Source organism: Plecotus auritus (genome assembly GCF_963455305.1).
Source record: "Plecotus auritus genome assembly, chromosome: 4".
Lineage (NCBI taxonomy): Eukaryota > Metazoa > Chordata > Mammalia > Chiroptera > Vespertilionidae > Plecotus > Plecotus auritus.
Window position 1 is genome coordinate 149,771,276 of NC_137775.1, and position 20,411 is coordinate 149,791,686.

At 38.9% G+C, this 20,411-nt stretch overlaps 1 protein-coding gene across 3 annotated transcripts in view; it reads left to right on the top strand.

The window, feature by feature from the left end:
• The window catches only part of PUS7 (pseudouridine synthase 7), a 52,926-nt gene extending 34,768 nt beyond the window's left edge, over positions 1 to 18,158 (top strand). For all 3 annotated transcript variants that reach the window (XM_080666328.1, XM_080666327.1, XM_080666329.1), the window contains 9 exons: positions 1,303 to 1,431; positions 2,339 to 2,464; positions 7,632 to 7,693; positions 8,483 to 8,643; positions 9,593 to 9,719; positions 12,377 to 12,478; positions 15,320 to 15,449; positions 15,955 to 16,046; positions 16,826 to 18,158. In XM_080666328.1, the coding sequence (XP_080522454.1) occupies positions 1,303 to 1,431; positions 2,339 to 2,464; positions 7,632 to 7,693; positions 8,483 to 8,643; positions 9,593 to 9,719; positions 12,377 to 12,478; positions 15,320 to 15,449; positions 15,955 to 16,046; positions 16,826 to 16,962 (1,066 nt within the window). In that variant the 3' untranslated portion in view covers positions 16,963 to 18,158. The remainder of the gene's footprint in view (positions 1 to 1,302; positions 1,432 to 2,338; positions 2,465 to 7,631; positions 7,694 to 8,482; positions 8,644 to 9,592; positions 9,720 to 12,376; positions 12,479 to 15,319; positions 15,450 to 15,954; positions 16,047 to 16,825) is intronic.
• Positions 18,159 to 20,411: the final 2,253 nt, after the last annotated feature.

Here is a 20,411-nt window from a genome sequence, read left to right on the forward strand (position 1 = left end):
TGGCCTTCTGCACGCCCCCTACTGGGGACTAGCCCACAACCCAGGCATGTGCCCTGACTGGACATCGAACCAGAACCTCTTAGTACATGGGATGACACTCAACAGCCATCCTGGCTGGGCCACTTTGTACTCCTTAATCCCTTCACTTTTTTCTCATTCTCCCATCCGCTCCCAACTGGCAACCGTCAAAATGTTCTCTCTATCTATAAGTCTGTTTCTGATCTGCTTGTTCATTTATTTTGTTTTTTAGATTTAATTTATTACCTCTTATTCATATTTTTTATCTTTTTTTTTTTTCCTTCTTAAAAAGTATCATTTAACGTTTCATATAACACTGGTTTGGTAATAATGAACTCCTTTAGCTTTTTCTTGTCTGGGAAGCTCTTTTTCTGTCCTTCAGTTCAAAAAGCTAGCTTTGCTGAGGAGGGTAATCTTGGTTGTAGGTCCTTGCTTTTCCTCACTTTGAATATTGCCAACCCCTTTTGGCCTGCAAAGTTTCTGTGCAGAGATCAGCTGACAGTCTTATGGGAGCTCCCTTTTAGATGACTGTTTTTCTCTTGCTGCTTTTAAGATTCTCTCTTTGTGCCAAAACCGGTTTGGCTCAGTGGATAGAGCGTCGGCCTGCGGACTGAAAGGTCCCGGGTTCGATTCCGGTCAAGGGCACGTAACTTGGTTGCGGGCACATCCCCAGTAGGAGGTGTGCAGGAGGCAGCTGATCGATGTTTCTCTCTCATCGATGTTTCTAACTCTCTATCCCTCTCCTTTCCTCTCTGTAAAAAATCAATAAAATATTAAAAAAAAAAAAAAAGATTCTCTCTTTGTCTTTAACCTTTTGCATTTTAATTATGATGTGTCTTGGTGTGGGCCTCTTTGAGTTCATCTTGTTTGGAATCCTCAGGGGCTCCTTTTTTTAGGTAGAGTGGCTTAATGTAGCCTAAGGTGTCCAGTAGCACAGCCTCCATGACCACCCCTAAACACCTATCTCAGTGGTTGGCAAACTCATTAGTCAACAGAGCTAAATATCAGCAGTACAACGATTGATATTTCTTTTGAGAGCCAAATTTTTTAAACTTAAACTTCTTCTAACACCACTTCTTCAAAATAGACTCGCCCAGGCCGTGGTATTTTGTGGAAGAGGCACACTCAAGGGGCCAAAGAGCCGCATGTGGCTCGTAGGCCGCAGTTTGCCAACCACTGACCTAGCCTTTAAAACCCCTGAAAATGAAGGTCCTGACATGCTCTCACCTGCTCTGGTTTATTTATTGTTGTTGTGGTGTGTTTTGTTTTGTTTTTGTTTTTTAGAATAACTGCGCAAAGACTTGCCCACTTGAACAAGTGCTTGATGAACTTTAAGCTAGGGAATTTCAGCTATCAGAAAAACCCTCTGAAATTGGGGGAGCTTCAAGGGAATCACTTCACTGTTGTTCTCAGGTAAAGAACTGGGTCAGGTGCAGACCAGAAAGGGTCTTGCCTGATCACATCTATACTCGATGTGACCTCATAAGGAAAAAACAGAGCAGTTATTAATCTAGGTGAGCTGGTACTAGCAGGCATGGCATCAAGGGAAGGCAGAGTAGGGCCTCATAGGGTTGGGAGAGCAAATACTACTGGAGTATTTGTACTGACACCCCTCTAAAAACTCAGCACCACCTTTGGAAAGACGCCATCTCCTTAAAAGACTGTGTTAAGCCGAAACCGGTTTGGCTCAGTGGATAGAGCGTCAGCCTGCGGACTGAAGGGTCCCGGGTTCGATTCCGGTCAAGGGCATGTACCTTGGTTGCGGGCACATCCCCAGTGGGGGGTGTGCAGGAGGCAGCTGATCGATGTTTCTCTCTCATCGATGTTCCTAGCTCTCTATCCCTCTCCCTTCCTCTCTGTAAAATATCAATAAAATATAAAAAAAAAAAAAAGACTGTGTTAAAAGACAAAGAATGCGTCTTTCCACTTATGTGTGAGGCCTAGAAGAGGCAAATCCTAGACCCAGAAAGTAGAAGGATGTTTCCTGGGCCGGGGGTGGAGGGGAGGGTGGAGAGTTAGTGTTTAATGGGTGTAGAGTTTCGGTTTGGGAAGATGAAAAAGTTCTAGAAGTGGATACCATTGAAGGTTAACCAAGATTGTGAATGTCCTTAATGCCACTATATTGCAAGCTTGAAAATGGCTAAAACGGTCAGTTTAATGTTACATCTCTTTTGCCACAATTAAATAAAAAGAAATACCGAAGTTGTCAGGAAGCAGAGAGAAAGCTGCAAGGAAAAGGGGAAGCATGGAAACCAAGCCGTGTCATTTATGATGTGTTTGACTGTAATTTTTTTTCTCTGGACAATGTGGGCCCCTACAGAAACATAACAGGAACTGATAACCAAGTAGAACAAGCCATGAACTCTCTCAAGGAGATTGGTTTTATTAACTACTATGGAATGCAGAGATTTGGAACTACAGCTGTCCCCACATATCAAGTTGGAAGGTTTGTATTCAAGTTCTTAACTCTCGTCTAGAAGAGCTCTCTCATAAAGAAGAAGCAGGTGGTGTTTTTAATTATTTCTAGAGTTCCTCGTGTCTGGGCCACATGAGCCAGCATGTCATCCTTTTGGACGATTAACTGATCCACAGCCTCCTAATTTTTGTCGTTTGTATGAAATAACACATACACAAGGTGAAATAATAACTCAGAATTCCAAAGGATATAACGGGAAAAGTACATTTTTCTCCCACCCTTGACTGCCCATCCAGGTATTCTGCTTTATTTTCTCTTTTACAGGTAAATTTTGGCTCAGTGAGTGAGCTAACAGTTAGCTGTTAGGTAACTCAGACCCAGAGTAGCCTGACAGAGATGACGCCGTTCTGAACCTCCTTTAACCAGTGCTTCCCAGTTTATTGACTTCTATTTTTAAAGTGCTATAGACTGTAATTAGTGAAGTAAGGCCTATTTTAAGAATTCTGATTAACTTTTAGTCAATAGGAAATCCCTCTAGCTATGATGGGAATCCCATCAATAAATACTTGGGTTCATAAACCTACTTACGCTATACTGCTGTTCAGCAGAGAATATCTGTATATATAAATGCCTAAACAACCGAAAGACCAAACAACGGGTCGCTATGATGCACACTGACCACCAGGGGGCAGACGCTCAACGCAGGAGCTGCTTCCTGGGGGTCAGTATGCTCCCACAGCCAACCTCCCGCAGCCCCCACCCTCACAGCCCCACCTCACAGCCAACCTCCTGTGGCCCTGATCAGGCCCGATCGCTGGCCAGGCCGAGGGACCCCACCCGTGCATGAATTTGTGCACAGGGCCTCTAGTGTTACATAAAGTAATTATTCATATGGGAGTTAGAGTTGTGGAAGTTATGACTTGGAAATGACATGAGAGGTTATTTAGTGTGTTCTTCCCTGTGTTTCAAACCCTTCATTGTAGCAAAGGAAATTTAGGCATAGGGAGGTGAACCGCACGGCCAGGGGTGAACCTGAGGAGGGGTGGTGAAGGATTAAAGAAAATAGACAAGAGAATACAGTGGGACCAGGTGGATCACTGTGCCTGCATGAGGAAACAGTGACACAGCCTGTAAGCCGAAGCTTTATTTCATAGTCAGATCACACAAAGCAAAACAAGGGCAAGATGTTTACAATGTTCTTGTGAATTTCAAATCTGCTTCTTTCCTGTTGTTGCCATTCTCTGAACTCTGTCAAGTTTTGTTTAGGCAGCACTTGCTGCACCTCCTGCAGCCCACATCCCTTAGCTACCTAGGACTGTAGGGTCGGACAATATGCTCAAGCTTACAACCACAGCCTTTTGGCTATAATTGTGCTGGGAGGGCTTTGCCCTCCAAGCTGGGACTTGTATGTGGCTTTGCCACAAGTCATTCCGAGGCTTGAACCTGTCCGAACGCTGTAGCCACAGAGCGGTCTGCAGAGCTCACTAGTTGGTCATCTGTGGTCCTGGGAAAAGAGGTGTTTTCTTGACTTACACCTGCTGACTACATGAAGTTGTATTTTCCATGTTTAAAAGCACAATCCCTTTAACATGCTTTAAAATACAAATGACACAACTTGCTTTCCTCTCAGTTCTGCCAAATGCTACAATCAGGAGTGCAGTATTTGTGTGCTGCTTATTTAACCCCTTGACACTTAGGTGCTAATGTGCAAATGAAGGAACTTGGATCTTGCTGCCGACGGGTTACAACTGGGCACTTCATGTGCTACTAAATCATAGTTTAAAAAAGCAGAACTCTCCTGACTGGCGTTGCTCAGGCTATGAAACAGGAGGTCAGGGTTCGATTCCTGGTCAGGGCGTGCAGTAGGGGGCGTGCAGGAGGCAGCCGATCAATGATTCTCTCTCATCATAGATGTTTCTATCTCTCTTCCTTTACCTTCCTCTCTGAAATCAATAAAAATATTTTTTTAAAAGAAACAGACCTAATAATGCTGTCATTGTTGCTATCTGATTCCATAGCAGCAGTCACTAAACTGGAAACAAAGGTTGCAACATGACCAAAAATAATTTGTAGTATTTACCAGCACCAGTAATACAGCTTTAACCCATACCTCCATAAACTACTTCATAACTTACCAAGAAAAGCAGTTTGCAGTGAGGTCATGTGGTGTGCACCTAGTATTAAAAATTGCTTTGTTTAAAATTGAGCATGAGGATATTAAATATACATTGTGGAGAATATTGCTTCTCTCAGAGTGAAGATACGGCAGCTAAAAAGCACTAGTTTGATACTTAGAAATTAAATAGCCCTGGCCAGTGTGGCTCAGTTGTTTGGGCATCGTCCTGTGCACTGAGGGGTTGCCGGTTGATTCCTGGTCAGGGCACACGCCCGGGTTTCGGGCTCCATCCCCAATGTGGGTTGTGCAGGCGGCAGTTGATGGATGCTGCACTCTTAAGTCGATGTTTCTCTCTCTCTCTCCCTCTCCCTTCCTCTCTAAAATTCAGTTTTTAAAAAATCTTTTTAAAAATACAAATAAGGACTGCTTTAAGTACAAAAAAACCCAAAAAACCCAAAATTAAAAGCCCTCCAACTTTGAAGCGAATGTGAAACCTCTTGAATGCAGACTGTCTAGTTTATCAGACTATTCTACTGATGGAGTGCTTCAGATGTGGGAGGGAAACTCACCTGCTTTATTTGCCTAATTTACGTGTCTGAGAAACAAATCTCCTTTGTTCTCCTGGGCTGTAATGGAAAAACTTTAAACAGGGTTTTGGCATTTCCTTTCCTTTATAAAACATGCTCAGCAAGCTACACCAGTTAACTACAATTTGGTAAGTTGTTATGTTAACAATTATGACATCTGCAATGTTTTATAAAGCAAATCATTTAATAAAATCACTATTGTGAGGGAAATAAATAAATAAAAATATTGGCACACAATGGACACTCAACAGAATGAAAAAGCAATCCGCAGAATAGGAGAAAATATTGCAAATATCTGATTAGGGATTAATATCCAAAATATATAAAGAATTTCTACATCTCAAAAAACAGCAGCAACCTGATTTAAAAATTGGCAAAGCCCAGCTGGCATGACTCAGTGATTGAGCATCAACCTATGAGCCAGGAGGTCATGGTTCAATTCCTGATCAGGGCACATGCCTGGGTTTTAGGCTCAATCCCCAGTAGGGGGGCGTGCAGGTGGCAGCCAATCAGTGATTATCTTTCATCATGGATGTTTCTATCTCCCTCTCCCTTATCTTTCATCATGGATGTTTCTATCTCCCTCTCCCTTCCTCTCTGAAATCAATAAAAATATATTTTTTTAAAAAAGATTGATAATACCATAGCTTGTTCTAGGACTTCAAGGATGGCCATCAATAGGAAATCTATTAATATAATTTGTTGTATTGGTAGATTTAAAATTCATATGCTCAGCCGGCATGGCTCAGTGGTTGAGCGTTGACTTATGAACCAGGAGATCATGGTTCGATTCCCTGTCAGGGCATATGCTCAGGTTGCCGACTCAATCCCCAGTGTGGGACTTGGAGTAGGCAGCTAGTCAATGATTCTCTTTCATCATTGATGTTTCTGTTTCTCCCTCTCCCTTCCTCTCTGAAATAAATAAAAATACATTTTTTAAAAAATAAAAGAAAATTCGTATGATCTCATCAACAGATACTAAACAGCACTTCATACAATTTAATATTCAAAATATCCCATATAGATTAACTTAAATGTGAAAAATATAAATACTAATTAACTGGAGGGAAAACAAAACAAAACAAAAATTAATAGAAAGGATTTCTATATTTTGTTAGGGAAGGCCTTTCTAAGCATGACTCCAAAACCAGAAATGTTACACAAAATATTACTTCTGTATGGCAAAAGATAGTTTAATAGAAGAAAGGAAAATTGCATATGCTTATAGATGCATCAAAAAGTTTTAAAAAATACTCTCTAAAGTGTTAACTGTTTAAATTCCTAGAGATTAGATAACAGGTAACTTTTTTTAAAAAAATATATTTTATTGATTTTTTACAGAGAGGAAGGCAGAGGGAGAGGGATAGAGAGTTAGAAACATCGATCAGAGAGAGACATCGATCAGCTGCCTCCTGCACACCTCCTACTGGGGATGTGCCTGCAACCAAGGTACATGCCCTTGACCGGGATCGAACCTGGGACCCTTCAGTTCGTGGGCTGACGCTCTATCCACTGAGCCACACCAGCCAGGACAATTTTCTTAAGTACTATTTAATTTTTAAGACACATGTATAACTTATAATCAGCAAAAAAAAAAGGCTTTTTCATTTGATAAGAATAATAGAAAAGGATAAATTATATTCTGTTTCATTAGGCAAGAAGGTTTATAAAACATGGGGAGAAAATTTTTTGAGAAATTTCAAATAAGTTTTGGTATCTAAAAACTTAACTTTTATTTACAGATAATGTCATCTGTAGCAACTTAAAGCATAACTATGTAGTATTTACATTTTTTAATAAAATTTATAGAATTTTAAAAGTGTGAAATGATACTAAATGTCATGAGTAGACCTTATGTTTTTTTCTTCTCTCTCTTTTTTTTTAATAACTAAAAATTCCCTGATCCAAATTTATTATGTGTTTCTGAAGGCTTTAACTGAAGAAACAAAATACATACTCATGGAACAAACTGGGGCCTTTGGCCCTAGCTGGTTTGGCTCAATGGATAGAATGTCAGCCTGCGGACTGAAAGGTCCCAGGTTCAATTCCGGCCAAGAGCACATGCCTGGGTTGCAGGCTCAATCCCCAGTAGGGGGCGTGCAGGAGGCAGCCAATCAATGATTCTCTCTCATCGTTGATGTTTCTATCTCTCTCTCCCTCTTCCTTCCTCTCTAAAATCAATAAAATATATTAAAAAAAAACAAAAACAAAAAACTGGGCCTTTGTTGTAATAAAACAGCTTTAGCTACTTGGCTGGAGGCATTTGGCTTCACTATAAAGGGCCATGCTCAATCTGGGTAGAACAGGATCTTCTCTCTATTTTTAAGTTCTTTTGGCATTTACATTTGAAATCTATATCATATTGGGTTTTCTGTTTACTTTTAAATTTAGTAAAATACATAAAGTCAATGTGATTTGTTGACTCCACAGATTGGGACATATAAAATTCCGTCTTCATTTGAAAGTAACTAAATTAATTGCTGTTTAATTTTAGAGCTATACTACAAAATTCTTGGGCTGAAGTCATGGATTTAATATTGAAACCCCGTTCTGGAGGTGAGAATAAAATTCATGTTATGAAAAAAATAGAATATATGGCTAGATATTCATGGCATTGCTATGAATGAAAGTATGTGAAAATTAGGGGAGTTACTTCAGAATTTTTAAAAATTGTGGGGTTTTTTGGTAAAATAAAAAGTATAGTTTATTTCTTTATTCTCATAAGGTTTATGTACATGTCTGAGATTTATCATTTATATGCTGTTTTCAGCTTTTTAGCTCACCTGATTTATTTAATGAATACATTCATTCCCTTTTCTCCATGCACTATTAAATCTCTGAACACAGGAATTTGTGGTTAATTTTTAAAAGTGTAATAGGATATAAAAACTTGGCAAAAACATATTGAGAATCTTTAGTTTGAAAAATTCACTAAACTTTCCAGAAAATATTTCTAAAATTACACTGCATGAAAAATGATTTAAGTACTACTTTACAGATGATCAAAAATGATGATGCCCACTTTGGGTAATCATTCATTTGCATATTTAAAAGAGATAAAATAATCTAATTTTGAGGGAAGTAACCCATTAAATTCCACAATCCTATAGAAAAGGGGAAGGAAGAAAGGAACGCCAAGGTTCAATCCTGGGGTGACGACAGAACTGTCTAGTTCTGTAAACTTTCTACATTTCCCATCTTATTTTCTGATGGTGAGTCTCAGGTTAGCAGAAGCTTTTACAAATAGCATTTTCTAATTTGTGTTCTGTATGAAGCATTTTAAGTTATGCAAATCTGCCTATTGAATAAATTGTTTAATCACAACTTTCTCCACCCCCCCTTCAGCTGAAAAGGGGTACTTGGTTAAATGCAGGGAAGAATGGGCGAAGACCAAAGACCCAGCTGCTGCCCTCAGAAAGCTACCTGTCAAAAGGTGTGTGGAAGGGCAGCTGCTTCGCGGACTTTCAAAATATGGAATGAAGAATATAGTCTCTGCATTTGGCATAGTGAGTGCGATTTGTAAAGTCAGGCAAATGACTCAAGGTGGTTTAATGCTTTTCAAATTTTATCTTTAAATATTTTACTAAATCCAGAAAGAGCAGAAAGTAAATGAGGATCCTTCAGTGATCTCTGAGGAGTGTGTAATATTTGCGTGCTTCTTCAGACCCTGAAAGGTCATGGGGGCGGGTAGTAGATGCCAACAGTGTCGGCATAATAGTTAACTTTGAGGGCATGAGAAGAGCAGTGATATGGAAATATTATCTACGGGGAAATTTAAATTCACTGTCTTGCTTTTTTAAAAACTCAGAATCCATCATTGAGTTCATTTCTTGATCATTCTCCAGCATCAGAACTGTAACCTGCCTCAGTTAAGAGGGTTGCACAGTAAGGGGTCTAAGTGATGACATTTCATTTCGTTTCTTCGTGGTAATGCAAATTGGTACCCACTCTTGTGTAGCCTACACTAGTATTTGGATAACTACAATCCAGAACAGACTACAGTTTAACTCTTAAACTTGAGTCTTACTGACTCTTCCCCAGGATGTACTCAAAAAAGCAGGATTCTTCATGAAATTATTTGTTAGTTCCATGATTTAGGTTTTCTCCCTGACATAAAATTATAGGGGAGAAAGCACCCTTAGCTCTAGAATTGACATGGGAATTCCTTGGATTTGAAGTCTATGTCTTTGACGGAGGGCATAAGTTCTGTAGTGTTTGCTTTATCTGCGTGAATGTTTGCACTATGGATACACATGGGCACAGCTGTGGCTGCAGCCTATTGTGAATACCCTTGAGTGTGAGGGCTTCCATGTCTAACACCGGTTGTTACATATTGGAGTTTTAAGGTATGAGTGTCTTATAGTAGGGTCACCACTAAAGTGAGATGCCTCGGAAAGTACTGTACTTTTAATATTTAGAACTTTTTGTTTCTTGCCTGTTTTTTCTTCCCTCCAGATACCTAGAAATAATCGCTTAATGTATATTCATAGCTATCAAAGCTATGTGTGGAATAACATGGTGAGCAAGAGAATAGAAGAGTACGGGCTGACACCTGTTCCAGGGGACCTAGTTCTCAAAGGAGGTAAAAAGGCAGATATTGTCATTATTCAGTCAAACTAGAGTCCAAGTATGTGATACCAGAGTTTAAAATCCAGCCTGACTACTAGTTAAGAGAGAGAGATGTCTAGTAAGTTTGAAATGGAAGGACATTGTAAACTCAGACTGACTAGTTTAGATGTGTATCTTTAATGAAAAATATACCTCTGATTTGAGTAAGCGCCTGACTGTCCATTTTCTCAGCTGGAATAAGATGTGAACTGAATGTTCCCTAAAATCCCTCTCCAAGCTTTAATCTGGGTCTAGCAAATACTTCTCTGCACTTGGGATGAACTTCAGCCTCTGGGCTGTTGGCCAGGTTTACGGAGTTTCCTAACTTCAGATTGGAGCTCACTTTACATGTGGGCCATGATCTAATGAACATTTTGTGCACACTTTGAACCTGAAATGTTTCTCAGACACCCAGACAATCTCATCTGCTGTTGAGCTATTACTGTGCACAGTCCTTATGCTAAGTCCCTCATCTGTGTCTTCTAGTTTGAAGCTCATGGTAATACTGCCAAGAATTCTTTCCGTTCTTCAGATGAGGTTCAGTCACTTGCCCGGGGTTCCACAGGTGGTTAAAGAAAGAAAAGGCTGGGATTCAGTATCAAGTCTGTCTGTTGTTGAGATATTGCGTTATCAGGTCTTTGAAGAAATAAATTTTAAGGAGGTATGAGAGGAAGGAATACATTTTATAAATCCTACAACGAAGCTCACGATTAACGTTTGAATAGCAGGAGTTTTAAATATGCTATTAAAAATCTGTAATGGAAAGTTAAGGGAATTGCCAGACAATGAAAGAAAAAATGTGAGCTTGCCAAACAAAGATTTCAGTGTAGATTTTTATCTTTATTCAATGGTCTTAAAGGAACTACAGTTAAAGACTGAATGGAAGACCCTGCCATTGTTTTACATCTGCTGTTGCTGTTTACATTCCTTTATTGAGCCTGTATCTTCATAAGCTTCTTAGCAGGTATATGTCAAACACTTCCCTTTCATGGTCAAGACAAGATCAGAGGCCATGGATACTGACAACTGATTTGTCTGCTTTATTCTGTCTTTTTCCATGACTGTATCTACTACGTCTTCTTTTTTTTTTAAATATATTTTTTATTGATTTTTTACAGAGAGAAAGGGAGAGGGATAGAGAGTTAGAAACATCGATGAGAGAGAAACATCGATCAGCTGCCTTCTGCACAGCCCCCAATGGGGATGTGCCCGCAACCAAGGTACATGCCCTTGACTGGAATCGAACCTGGGACCCTTCAGTCCGCAGGCCAATGCTCTATCCGCTGAGCCAAACCGGTTAGGGCTCTACTGCGTCTTCTTGATGTATTAGCAAAACCGGAAAAACCTACAAAAATGTGTTTTGTGGTTTTCTAGGAATAAGACAGAAAGCATTGCTTTTATTTTTGGTGAAGAAAGTAAGTTGTGCATAGTTTATTTCAATGTAAAAAATGTGAATTTTTAAAAATTTTTGAATATTTTTCCTCCCAATATTGATCATATCAGTATATTTTTAAAAAACTTTTAAAAAATATATGTTTTAATGGTTTTAGAGAGGAAGGGAGAGCCCTAACCGGTTTGGCTCAGTGGATAGAGCGTCGGCCTGCGGACTGAAGGGTCCCAGGTTCGATTCTGGTCAAGGGCATGTACCTGGGTTGCGGGCACATCCCCAGTAGGAGGTGTGCAGGAGGCAGCTGATCGATGTCTCTCTCTCATCGATGTTTCTAACTTTCTATCCCTCTCTCTTCCTCTCTGTAAAAAATCAATAAAAATATATTAAAAAAAAAAATAGAGAGGAAGGGAGAGAGAGAAACACTGATATGAAAAAGAAACGTTAATTGGCTGCCTCCTGTAGGCCCCCTACTGGGGATCGAGCCCGCAAACCAGGCATGTGCCCCAACCAGTTATCCAACCAGCAACCTTTGGTGCACAGGACGTCACCCAACCAACTGAGCCATGCGGTCCAGGGGCTATATCAAGTGTATTTTAATGTCCTGTAGGCCACCATATTTTATCCTCCAACTAAAGACTGTTTTGTTTTTTTATTGTTCATTCTTTTAGCAAAATGCATTAATTTGTCATAGCTTTCCACATAGTATCTTGTAGCATTGTTTAATAAGGAAAAGGAGCTGATTGTTAAAAGCAAACATTCCCAAACAATGAAAGTGCAGCTGAGCCGAAACCGGTTTGGCTCAGTGGACAGAGCGTTGGCCTGAGGACTGAAGGGTCCCAGGTTCGATTCCGGTCAAGGGCACGTACCTTGGTTGCGGGCACATCCCCGGTGGGAGGTGTGCAGGAGGCAGCTGATCGATGTTTCTAACTCTCTATCCCTTTCCCTTCCTCTCTGTAAAAATCAATAAAATATATATTTAAAAAAAAAGAAAGAAAGAAAAGCAAGTGCAGCTGAGAAATAAAAGTTTTAACTTAGTCCTTTTCCAAGTCTGTGATTTTTATTTCTTGGGTAGAGTAGAAAAAGTGAAAGGTATATATTCCAACTCTAACTTCTTTAAGCTTTGTAGGCCACAGAACTGTACCACCTTGCGCTTCTGACTGCTCAGATGTGTATAATTTTAGAAGATTGAGCTCATGAAAATATTGCCTATTTTCTTAATTTACTTATTTGTGAATTTGTAGCCACAGCCACCTACATCGAGGAAGAAGATGTTAATAATTACTCCATCCATGATGTGGTAATGCCCTTGCCTGGTTTTGATGTTATCTACCCAAAGCATAAAAGTAAGTGCTCAGTATGGGGAAATAGTTCAAACAAAGTCTAACACAATTAAGCCACTGGCAGCCAAGCGTAGAGAAAGGGGAAAAAATCAGTTATATTTTAAATATAATATAGAACTTGGTTACACATTATGTTTAGACTTCAAACATATATAAACTGTGCTCACTTGTAGAAGTCTCCCAGAAAGGGATGCATTCAGATTATTTAAATTAAGAAGCAAGGTGATGGTAGTATTTGGTATTGGTGTTATTGTTAGTATTGTTGTTACGGGCATTATTATTTAAATTTCTGAAATTCATTAGTTCTTATTAAGGATGGAAAGTTTTTAGAAAGAATCTTTGAGGAAGTGAATGGATAATTCAACTTTACTTTTTTTAACTTTTTTTTTTTAACTGCTCATTGTGTTTTAAAACTCAACAAGCACAGAAATTTATAAAGTGAAAAAGTTAGAATTACTTCCCATTCCACAGAGCCTGTTAAGAATTACTTTCGTGCCCTACCCAGTTTGGCTCGATGGATAGAACGTAAGCCTGAGGACTGAAGTTTTTCCGGTTGATTCCCGGTTAGAGCACATGCCCAGGTGGTGGGCTGATCCCGATCAATGATTCTCTCTCATCATTGATGTTTCTATCTCTCCCTCTCCCTTCCTCTCTGAAATAAACAAAAAACAAAGAATTACTTTTGTTACCTTCATGGATGCCATTGGTGGGGGGTGGAGTGGGCGAAGATTGGAACTTTTATTGTTCAAGGATTCAGAAATTGAAAAGAAAGCAGCTCTGAGCGTGGGACCAACTTGGTGGAACTGACCCTGGAAGTTTACTCCTAGCCAAGCCTGGGTTGTGGGAGGTGTTTTCCTGTTAAGACATCTCTCAAGAGGCCAGAATTATTTTACTTATCAGTGTTAAAGTCCTTGATATTTTACTAATAGTGAAATGATTGGGATTAACATCCTTCTTTGATAATGCAAATACCTATAAAACAGTTAAATGGTAATCTGCCACTTACATGTTAATTAACTTTATAGAGTTGCTGTGCTCCTCATTGTCCTGAGGGCTTAATGCTTAAGGGAGTGGTTGTGCAAGGGCTTGTATGGGAGTCATTTGAGGTTCTTCTCCATCCCTTTATTCCTCCTCTGATGGGGTCTATCCCATAACCAGGGATATGCTAGGGGAGGAAAGGTCACCCTGGGGGCAAGGTCCCACCCTATAATTAACAGGGCTTTCCACCATGGTGACCTTCCATACCTGGCCCATCATCCTCGCCCTGGTCACGCCTAACTGCCTACTACACTTGGTGCCCAGCAACCTTGAGTTGTCCTGATAAGTGTGTCCTCGGCAAGTCTTTCCTTGATCCTAACATTTTTTATAAATAACTTGAATAAGGATATCTGCTTATCATATTTGCAAGTAGTGTAACCCAAAATAGTTAATATTAATTATATGTAAATAAGCATTTAAAAAGAACTGCAGGGGTCATTTAATAGGGTTAAATATAAATTCTCACATTTATGCTCCAAAATCAAATATATAGATAGAAAAGGCTCAGTTTGATAGTAGTCTACATAAAAAGTATCTGGAGTTGGCCTGGATGAGAGAAAATTAAGGGATTAAGAAAAAAACACACACATATATGTATGTAACACATAGACACAGACAATAGTGTGGTGGCATCCAGAGGGAACGGGCTGGGGGGCGGGGTGCAAAGGAAGGGAAAATGGGGACTTAGAAGGACTGCTTGGGGCAATGGGTTCATGATGCAGCATGCAGATGATGTTTTATTGAGTTGTATACTTGAAACCTGTATGGTTTTGTAAACCAATGTCACCCCAATAAATTCAATTTTTTTTTTTAATATTTTTATTGATTTTTTTACAGAGAGGAAGGGAGAGAGACAGAGAGTTAGAAACATCGATGAGAGAGAAACATCGATCAGCTGCCTCCTGCACACCCCCCACTGGGGATGTGCCCGCAACCAAGGCACATGCCCCCGACCGGAATCGAACCTGGGACCCTTCAGTCCGCAGGCTGATGCTCTATCCACTGAGCCAAACCGGTCAGGGCAATAAATTCAATTTTAAAAAAAGGATCTGGAGTTACTGTTGAACTTAAGCTTGTTATCCCAGAGTCAGATAAAGGGATTTGGTGCAGAAGGCAAAAATGTCAAAGGAAGGACAGTTGGGGGAACCGATGTTTGGCCTAGAGAAGGTATGGCTCAGAGGTCCAGTACTTACTCATGAATACATGTGGAAGTGGACTGTTAATCTGCTTGTGTCAAAGCAGTCAACAGAAATTACAAGAAGACAGATTTCAGCTTGGAACAGGAAGACTTTTTAATAATTGCGTACCTTACATGGCAACGGGCGAGCACCCACGGGAGGGCTATGGCAGCTCTCTCCGGTGTTAGGAGAAAGATGCTACATCAGGTGCCCGGGTGAGCCAGATGGTTTTCCCAGGTCTGTGATTTTTATACATTTATTTATAACTACCTTCTGCCAGAAGAGTTGGAGGCTTCTGTATATGTTCCCTTCCATCTCTGAGCATGTATAAATTGTACTTTAGGAACTTCTGATGAAATGGCCTTTTGTAACTGGCTTGGGAACCTTACTCCCCAGATACTGAAGCTATTTGCAAAGGTAACTTATAAGTAGGTTCAAACCTAACCTGGAGAGGCCTGGTCCTAGTTAGTGAGTCACTAAGTTTTGATTCCAGAGAATAGATTGGATCATATGTTAGTGTGACTAATTGTGTTAGGGTGAACCAACAGAATTTACATGTTACTCTGTAGTCTAGTTCACGTTAGCTTGCTGACATGGTACATTCCAACTAACTTGTACTTTATGTTAGTTAGTGACGCCTACAGGGAAATGCTCACAGCAGATAATCTTGATATCGACAACATGAGACACAAAATTCGAGATTATTCCTTATCAGGGGCCTACCGAAAGATCATTATTCGTCCTCAGAACGTCAGCTGGTAAGTAATAGTCCAGAATGAAATAGAACTGAATTACTATGTGAGATTTTAAGCTTTCACACCACATTTATATTTTTCAGTGCTTAAAACCTGGCATGTAAGTGTTAGTTGTTGTCATAACTAATATTATTACTGCTACTTTTGGTAATTTTCAAATCATCAAGAAATAAATGAAGGCAAACATACAGTGAAAGTGGCTTAATTTACATTTTATTGACAATAAATTATTGAACAGATGTGCAGAGAATGAACTTTTTCCCTAATAAAGATTTTTCATCCTGGGGAAACATTTTCTTTTCCATAGGCTGGCATCATCTGTCACCTTGCTATATAATAATATAAAAGCAATATTTATGCATAAAATCTGGCCCTGTCCTGTTATTAAATAGTTCCACTATTGTCTATAATAGACCTGTGTTTTCCTTACTAAACAAATGGTGATGAATGACTTGGTACCTTTTATAGAAGTTCACGTTTATCCTTTTTTTATTTATATGTTTTAAAGGGAAGTTGTTGCATACGATGACCCTAAAATTCCACTCTTCAACACAGATGTGGACAATCTAGAAGGGAAACCACCACCAGTTTTTGCTTCTGGTAAGTTTACTTAACCATCAGGTCTGTGTCAACTTTGAAATATAGGGTGTCTCCAAAAAATGTATACACAGTTTGAATAATGATAAAGGCAGTGATTATAATTGAAAATACATTTCATTTTCAAAATTGAGCTATTAACTATTAAAGTGCTTTACATTTTGGGGGAATACCCTGTATTTCTCATACAAAAACAAAAAAAGCTCTTATAATCCCACCACTTCCCATCCACTCTGTAATTTCTGTTTTGTGTTTTGTCATCTCAGTTTCATGATTATAGCTGGAAGTCAGTGATTAAAACAGTAAATCCCACTGAAAATGAATGACAGTTATAGAAGGTTTTCGTTTTAGGTGATTGAATATTTCCTCTACACCCCTATAGAGAGTTAGCAAAGGTGAGCGAAAATCCAGGAAGAATATCTAAAACATTAAATTTACATTGCCATTGTCAGATTCTGGTTGCCATTGCTTTGTCTGTCTTCACTCTGTGCTCTGATTGTTTTGTTGGTTTTTTTTTTATTTTACGTGCATTTTCTCTCCTGTGCTATTCTGTCATTTGCCCTTTTTATGACAGTTCCAGGTAGAATACACAGAGAGAGTCAACTGGGTCAGACACTCACAGATCTTTTACTTCTGAGGCTCGTTCTCTGAGGCCCCCTGGGAATGAAAAGCCTGGGGGAAAGAGCACAGTACTTTTATTTGTGTAGATATTATATGACTTGCCCCAGTCAGTCAGCAACTGCCTTACTTTTCTGAGTGTTCTCTACTTTCTTGCCTGGCAGAAGGCAAATACAGAGCTCTGAAGATGGATTTTTCTCTTCCTCCTTCTACCTACGCTACCATGGCCATTCGTGAAGTGCTAAAAATGGATACCAGCATCAAGAACCAGACCCAGCTGAATACCACCTGGCTCCGCTGAGCCCTTTGTCCCCAGATTAGAAAATGCAGACAAGTGTTTGCTGGCCTCCTGTTCATCTTTCTCTTAGTACCAACATATAGTGGATTTTGGATCTTTGTAGTAAAAGATTATTTGTATTTTTTCAGGTTTTTATTAGCTTAATTTGCAATATTTATACACATATATAAATCCTGAGGATCCTAATTCTGGTTTAGAGAATATAAATGGGTTACAGTGTATTTCAGGTGCTTAAGTCATGGTAAAATGTCAGCTTTACTGGCTTTATAATAATTAAAAAGGACTTTAGTTTAAAGTGGCAGTTTTAGCTTTTGCTACTTTTTTTTTTTTAATCATCACCCAAAGGATATATTTTAATGATTTTATAAAGAGAGTGGAAGGAAGACAGAGAGAAAAACATCAATATGAGAGAGAGAGAAACATCAATTGGCTGCCTTCTCATGTTTACCTCGACCGGGGATCAAACCCAAAACCTGGGTATGTGCCCAGACCGGAAATCGAACCCATGACCTTTTGGTGCACTGGACAACACTCCAAACAACTGAGCCACACCGGCCAGGGCAGGTTTTGCTACGTTTTTGGACAACGGGAATTTTTAACATCTATGAAATGAGTACACAATAATGCATTTTAAGAGAAAATGCAACCAAACAAATCTTGATGGGTAAATAATTACAGCACCCTCTGACCTATGAAAATAAACATAGTACTCATGCTTATTTAAATGATGATGAAACATCTGTGGATTTATGAACACAAAAGTGATTGCCATTATCTAGGTTATGTATCAGGTTCAGGTAATTGTTTATAGAGTTTTTAGTTACAATGGCTTTTGCATTTATATTATCACTGTCTTGCAGAAGAGTTGCATTCATAGGACCTTTTTTCTTAATGTAAACATGTGCACCTATTTTTATTAGTCAAGGTCTAATTTTTACTCTAGAACTCTCCGCTGGACTAGTATTTGCCCAAAAGTAAATGATAGCAGAGAAGAAAACTTTAAAAATTCACAAGGGCTCCTCTTAGCAGCATTAACCTTTGTCACTGACTGCCTAGGTATTTCCATTTCTGGCATTGCATAAAACTCATGTCTGGTGTGAAAAAGAAAAATATGCTTTCTAAGGATCTGTGACATAATTGTACCAGTTTTTATTTTCTATAATTTCTAGAACCAAATATAATAAATATTTTTAAAACTCTTTTCTACTGGTTATATTATTAATATCTGAAATTGAGTGCAAATGAGAATCTTGGCTCTGACTGAAGACAAGAAACTAATGAAGGATCCTCAGAAATGGTGCTGACATAAAGCTGTGTTATGATCAGGTGTGAGGTATCATGAAAATAATACAGAATCTCAAGTTGTATAGATGACTGGATTCAAGGTCATATAGTAGCACCATTCACTTGCCTTCCACTCTGCTTTCTGGAGTGGAAAAGAAAGGGATGAAAAGCAACTCTTATCAGGAATATCACAGAATGGGGGTGTGAATGACATTTGTCCCGAATCTGGCAGTGGAAATAAGATTGAGAACTTCTTTTCAGTCGTATTTTAATGACATCTATCACACTGCAGAAATTAAAAAGGGATTTAAAATATGGTACATTACTGCCCTAGCTGGTTTGGATCAGTGGATAGAGTATTGACCTGCAGACTGAAGGGTCTGGGTTCAATTCTGGTTAAGGCATATGCCCGGGTTACAGGCTTGGTCCCCAGTGAGGGGCGTGCAGGAGGCAGCCAATCAATGATTCTGTGACATCATCGGTATTTCTATCCCTCTTCCTTCCTTTCTGAAATCAATAAAAACATATTTATATGGTACATTACCTTTGTAACTGGTTAGTTTCTAAGACCAAATGTATTAAATGTCTATTGGTCTGTCTGTAGTTTTCAGTACTAGCAAGTTAGTTATTCCCCTTCATCATATTAATTAGTAAAAGAGTATTTACTAAGGGAATCTAACTCTGCCTATTGCAACTGCATTTAGTATTTCTGCATTTATATTGCCAAAAAAAATGGGCTAAATGTATGTTTCCTTCGTCTGGGAAATACTTACGGCTCTACGTGGTAAGTTCGCTTTCTTGGCTGCATTAGCCAACTTCCAATTTGTGTGTGTCTCTTCTTAACCACCAGTTGGAAAACAATGATTCAAGGTGGATTCTTAGAACCATTTTGAACTTGGAGACCCACCACCTAACTCTAGGGACTTGGTCAACTTGGAATAAATCATCACCTTAGCATAGATGTGAAGACATTTTCTTATTGGCAAAGTTCCTCTAAGGCAAATTTACATCACCTGAAAGCAACCACAACTTTATCCTCAAGTGAAAGTATCATGGTTTGTAAATTTTTGCTATAAGAAATAATAAAGGATTATTACTTTTATTATAATGTAAAACCACTGTTTACTAATGGAAAGGTAAGCTAAATAATCAAGCTCATATGATCAACTTTTTATTCATGGTTGTCATGTTGTAGATAAACATCATTCTACTAATAAAATAATTCCTGGTTTGATTCCTGAATCAACCAAAAAATTGATAATAGCTGCAATAGCACATTAGTACTTAAAACTTCACTAGTTGTTCCAGGCAGCACAAACTGGTATTTGCACAGAAATGCATTTTGTGGCCAATTTTGCACTAAGAAATAAAGATATCTGTGTGTGTGATACAAAATAGAATATATAAATGTTATATTAACTTGTAGCTTGTACTGATATGTGCATATTGGTGATGGTATTTTGAAACATAAAAACAAGAACTTGAACAGCTTAAGAAAATGTCATCGAAACCATAAAAAAGAACCAGTCAGAAATGAGGGATACACTAACTGAAATGAAGAATAATTTACAGGGAACCAACAGTAGAGTAGTTGAAGCAGAGAATCAAATCAGCCACTTGGGTGATAAGGAAGCAAAAACACCCAATCAGAACAGAAAAAAGAAAAAAGAATCCAAAAACATAAAAATGAAAGGAGCCTCTGGGATAACTTAAAGCATACCAATATTTATATCAGGGATGTGCTGGAAGAAGAAAGAGAGCAAGAAATTGGAAACCTGTTTGAAAAAAATAATGACAGAAAACTCCCTAACCTGGTGAGGAAATAGACATACAAATCCAGACAGCCCAGTGTCCCAACACAATATGAACCCAAAGTGGCCCACACCAAGACACATCATTATTAAAATGCCAAAGGTTAGACAAAAAGAATCCTAAAAGCAGGAAGAGAAATCAGTTATTTACCTACAAGGGAGCTCCCATAAGACTGTCGGCTGATTTCTCAACAAATATTTCAGGCTAGAAGGAAGTGGTGAGAAATATTCAAAGTAATGAAAAGAACTTACAAACAAGATTACCTAGCAAAGCTATCATTTACTAGTAGAAAAGGACAGATAAAAGTGCTTTCCAGACAAGAAAAAGCTAAAGGAATTCATTACCACCAAACCAGT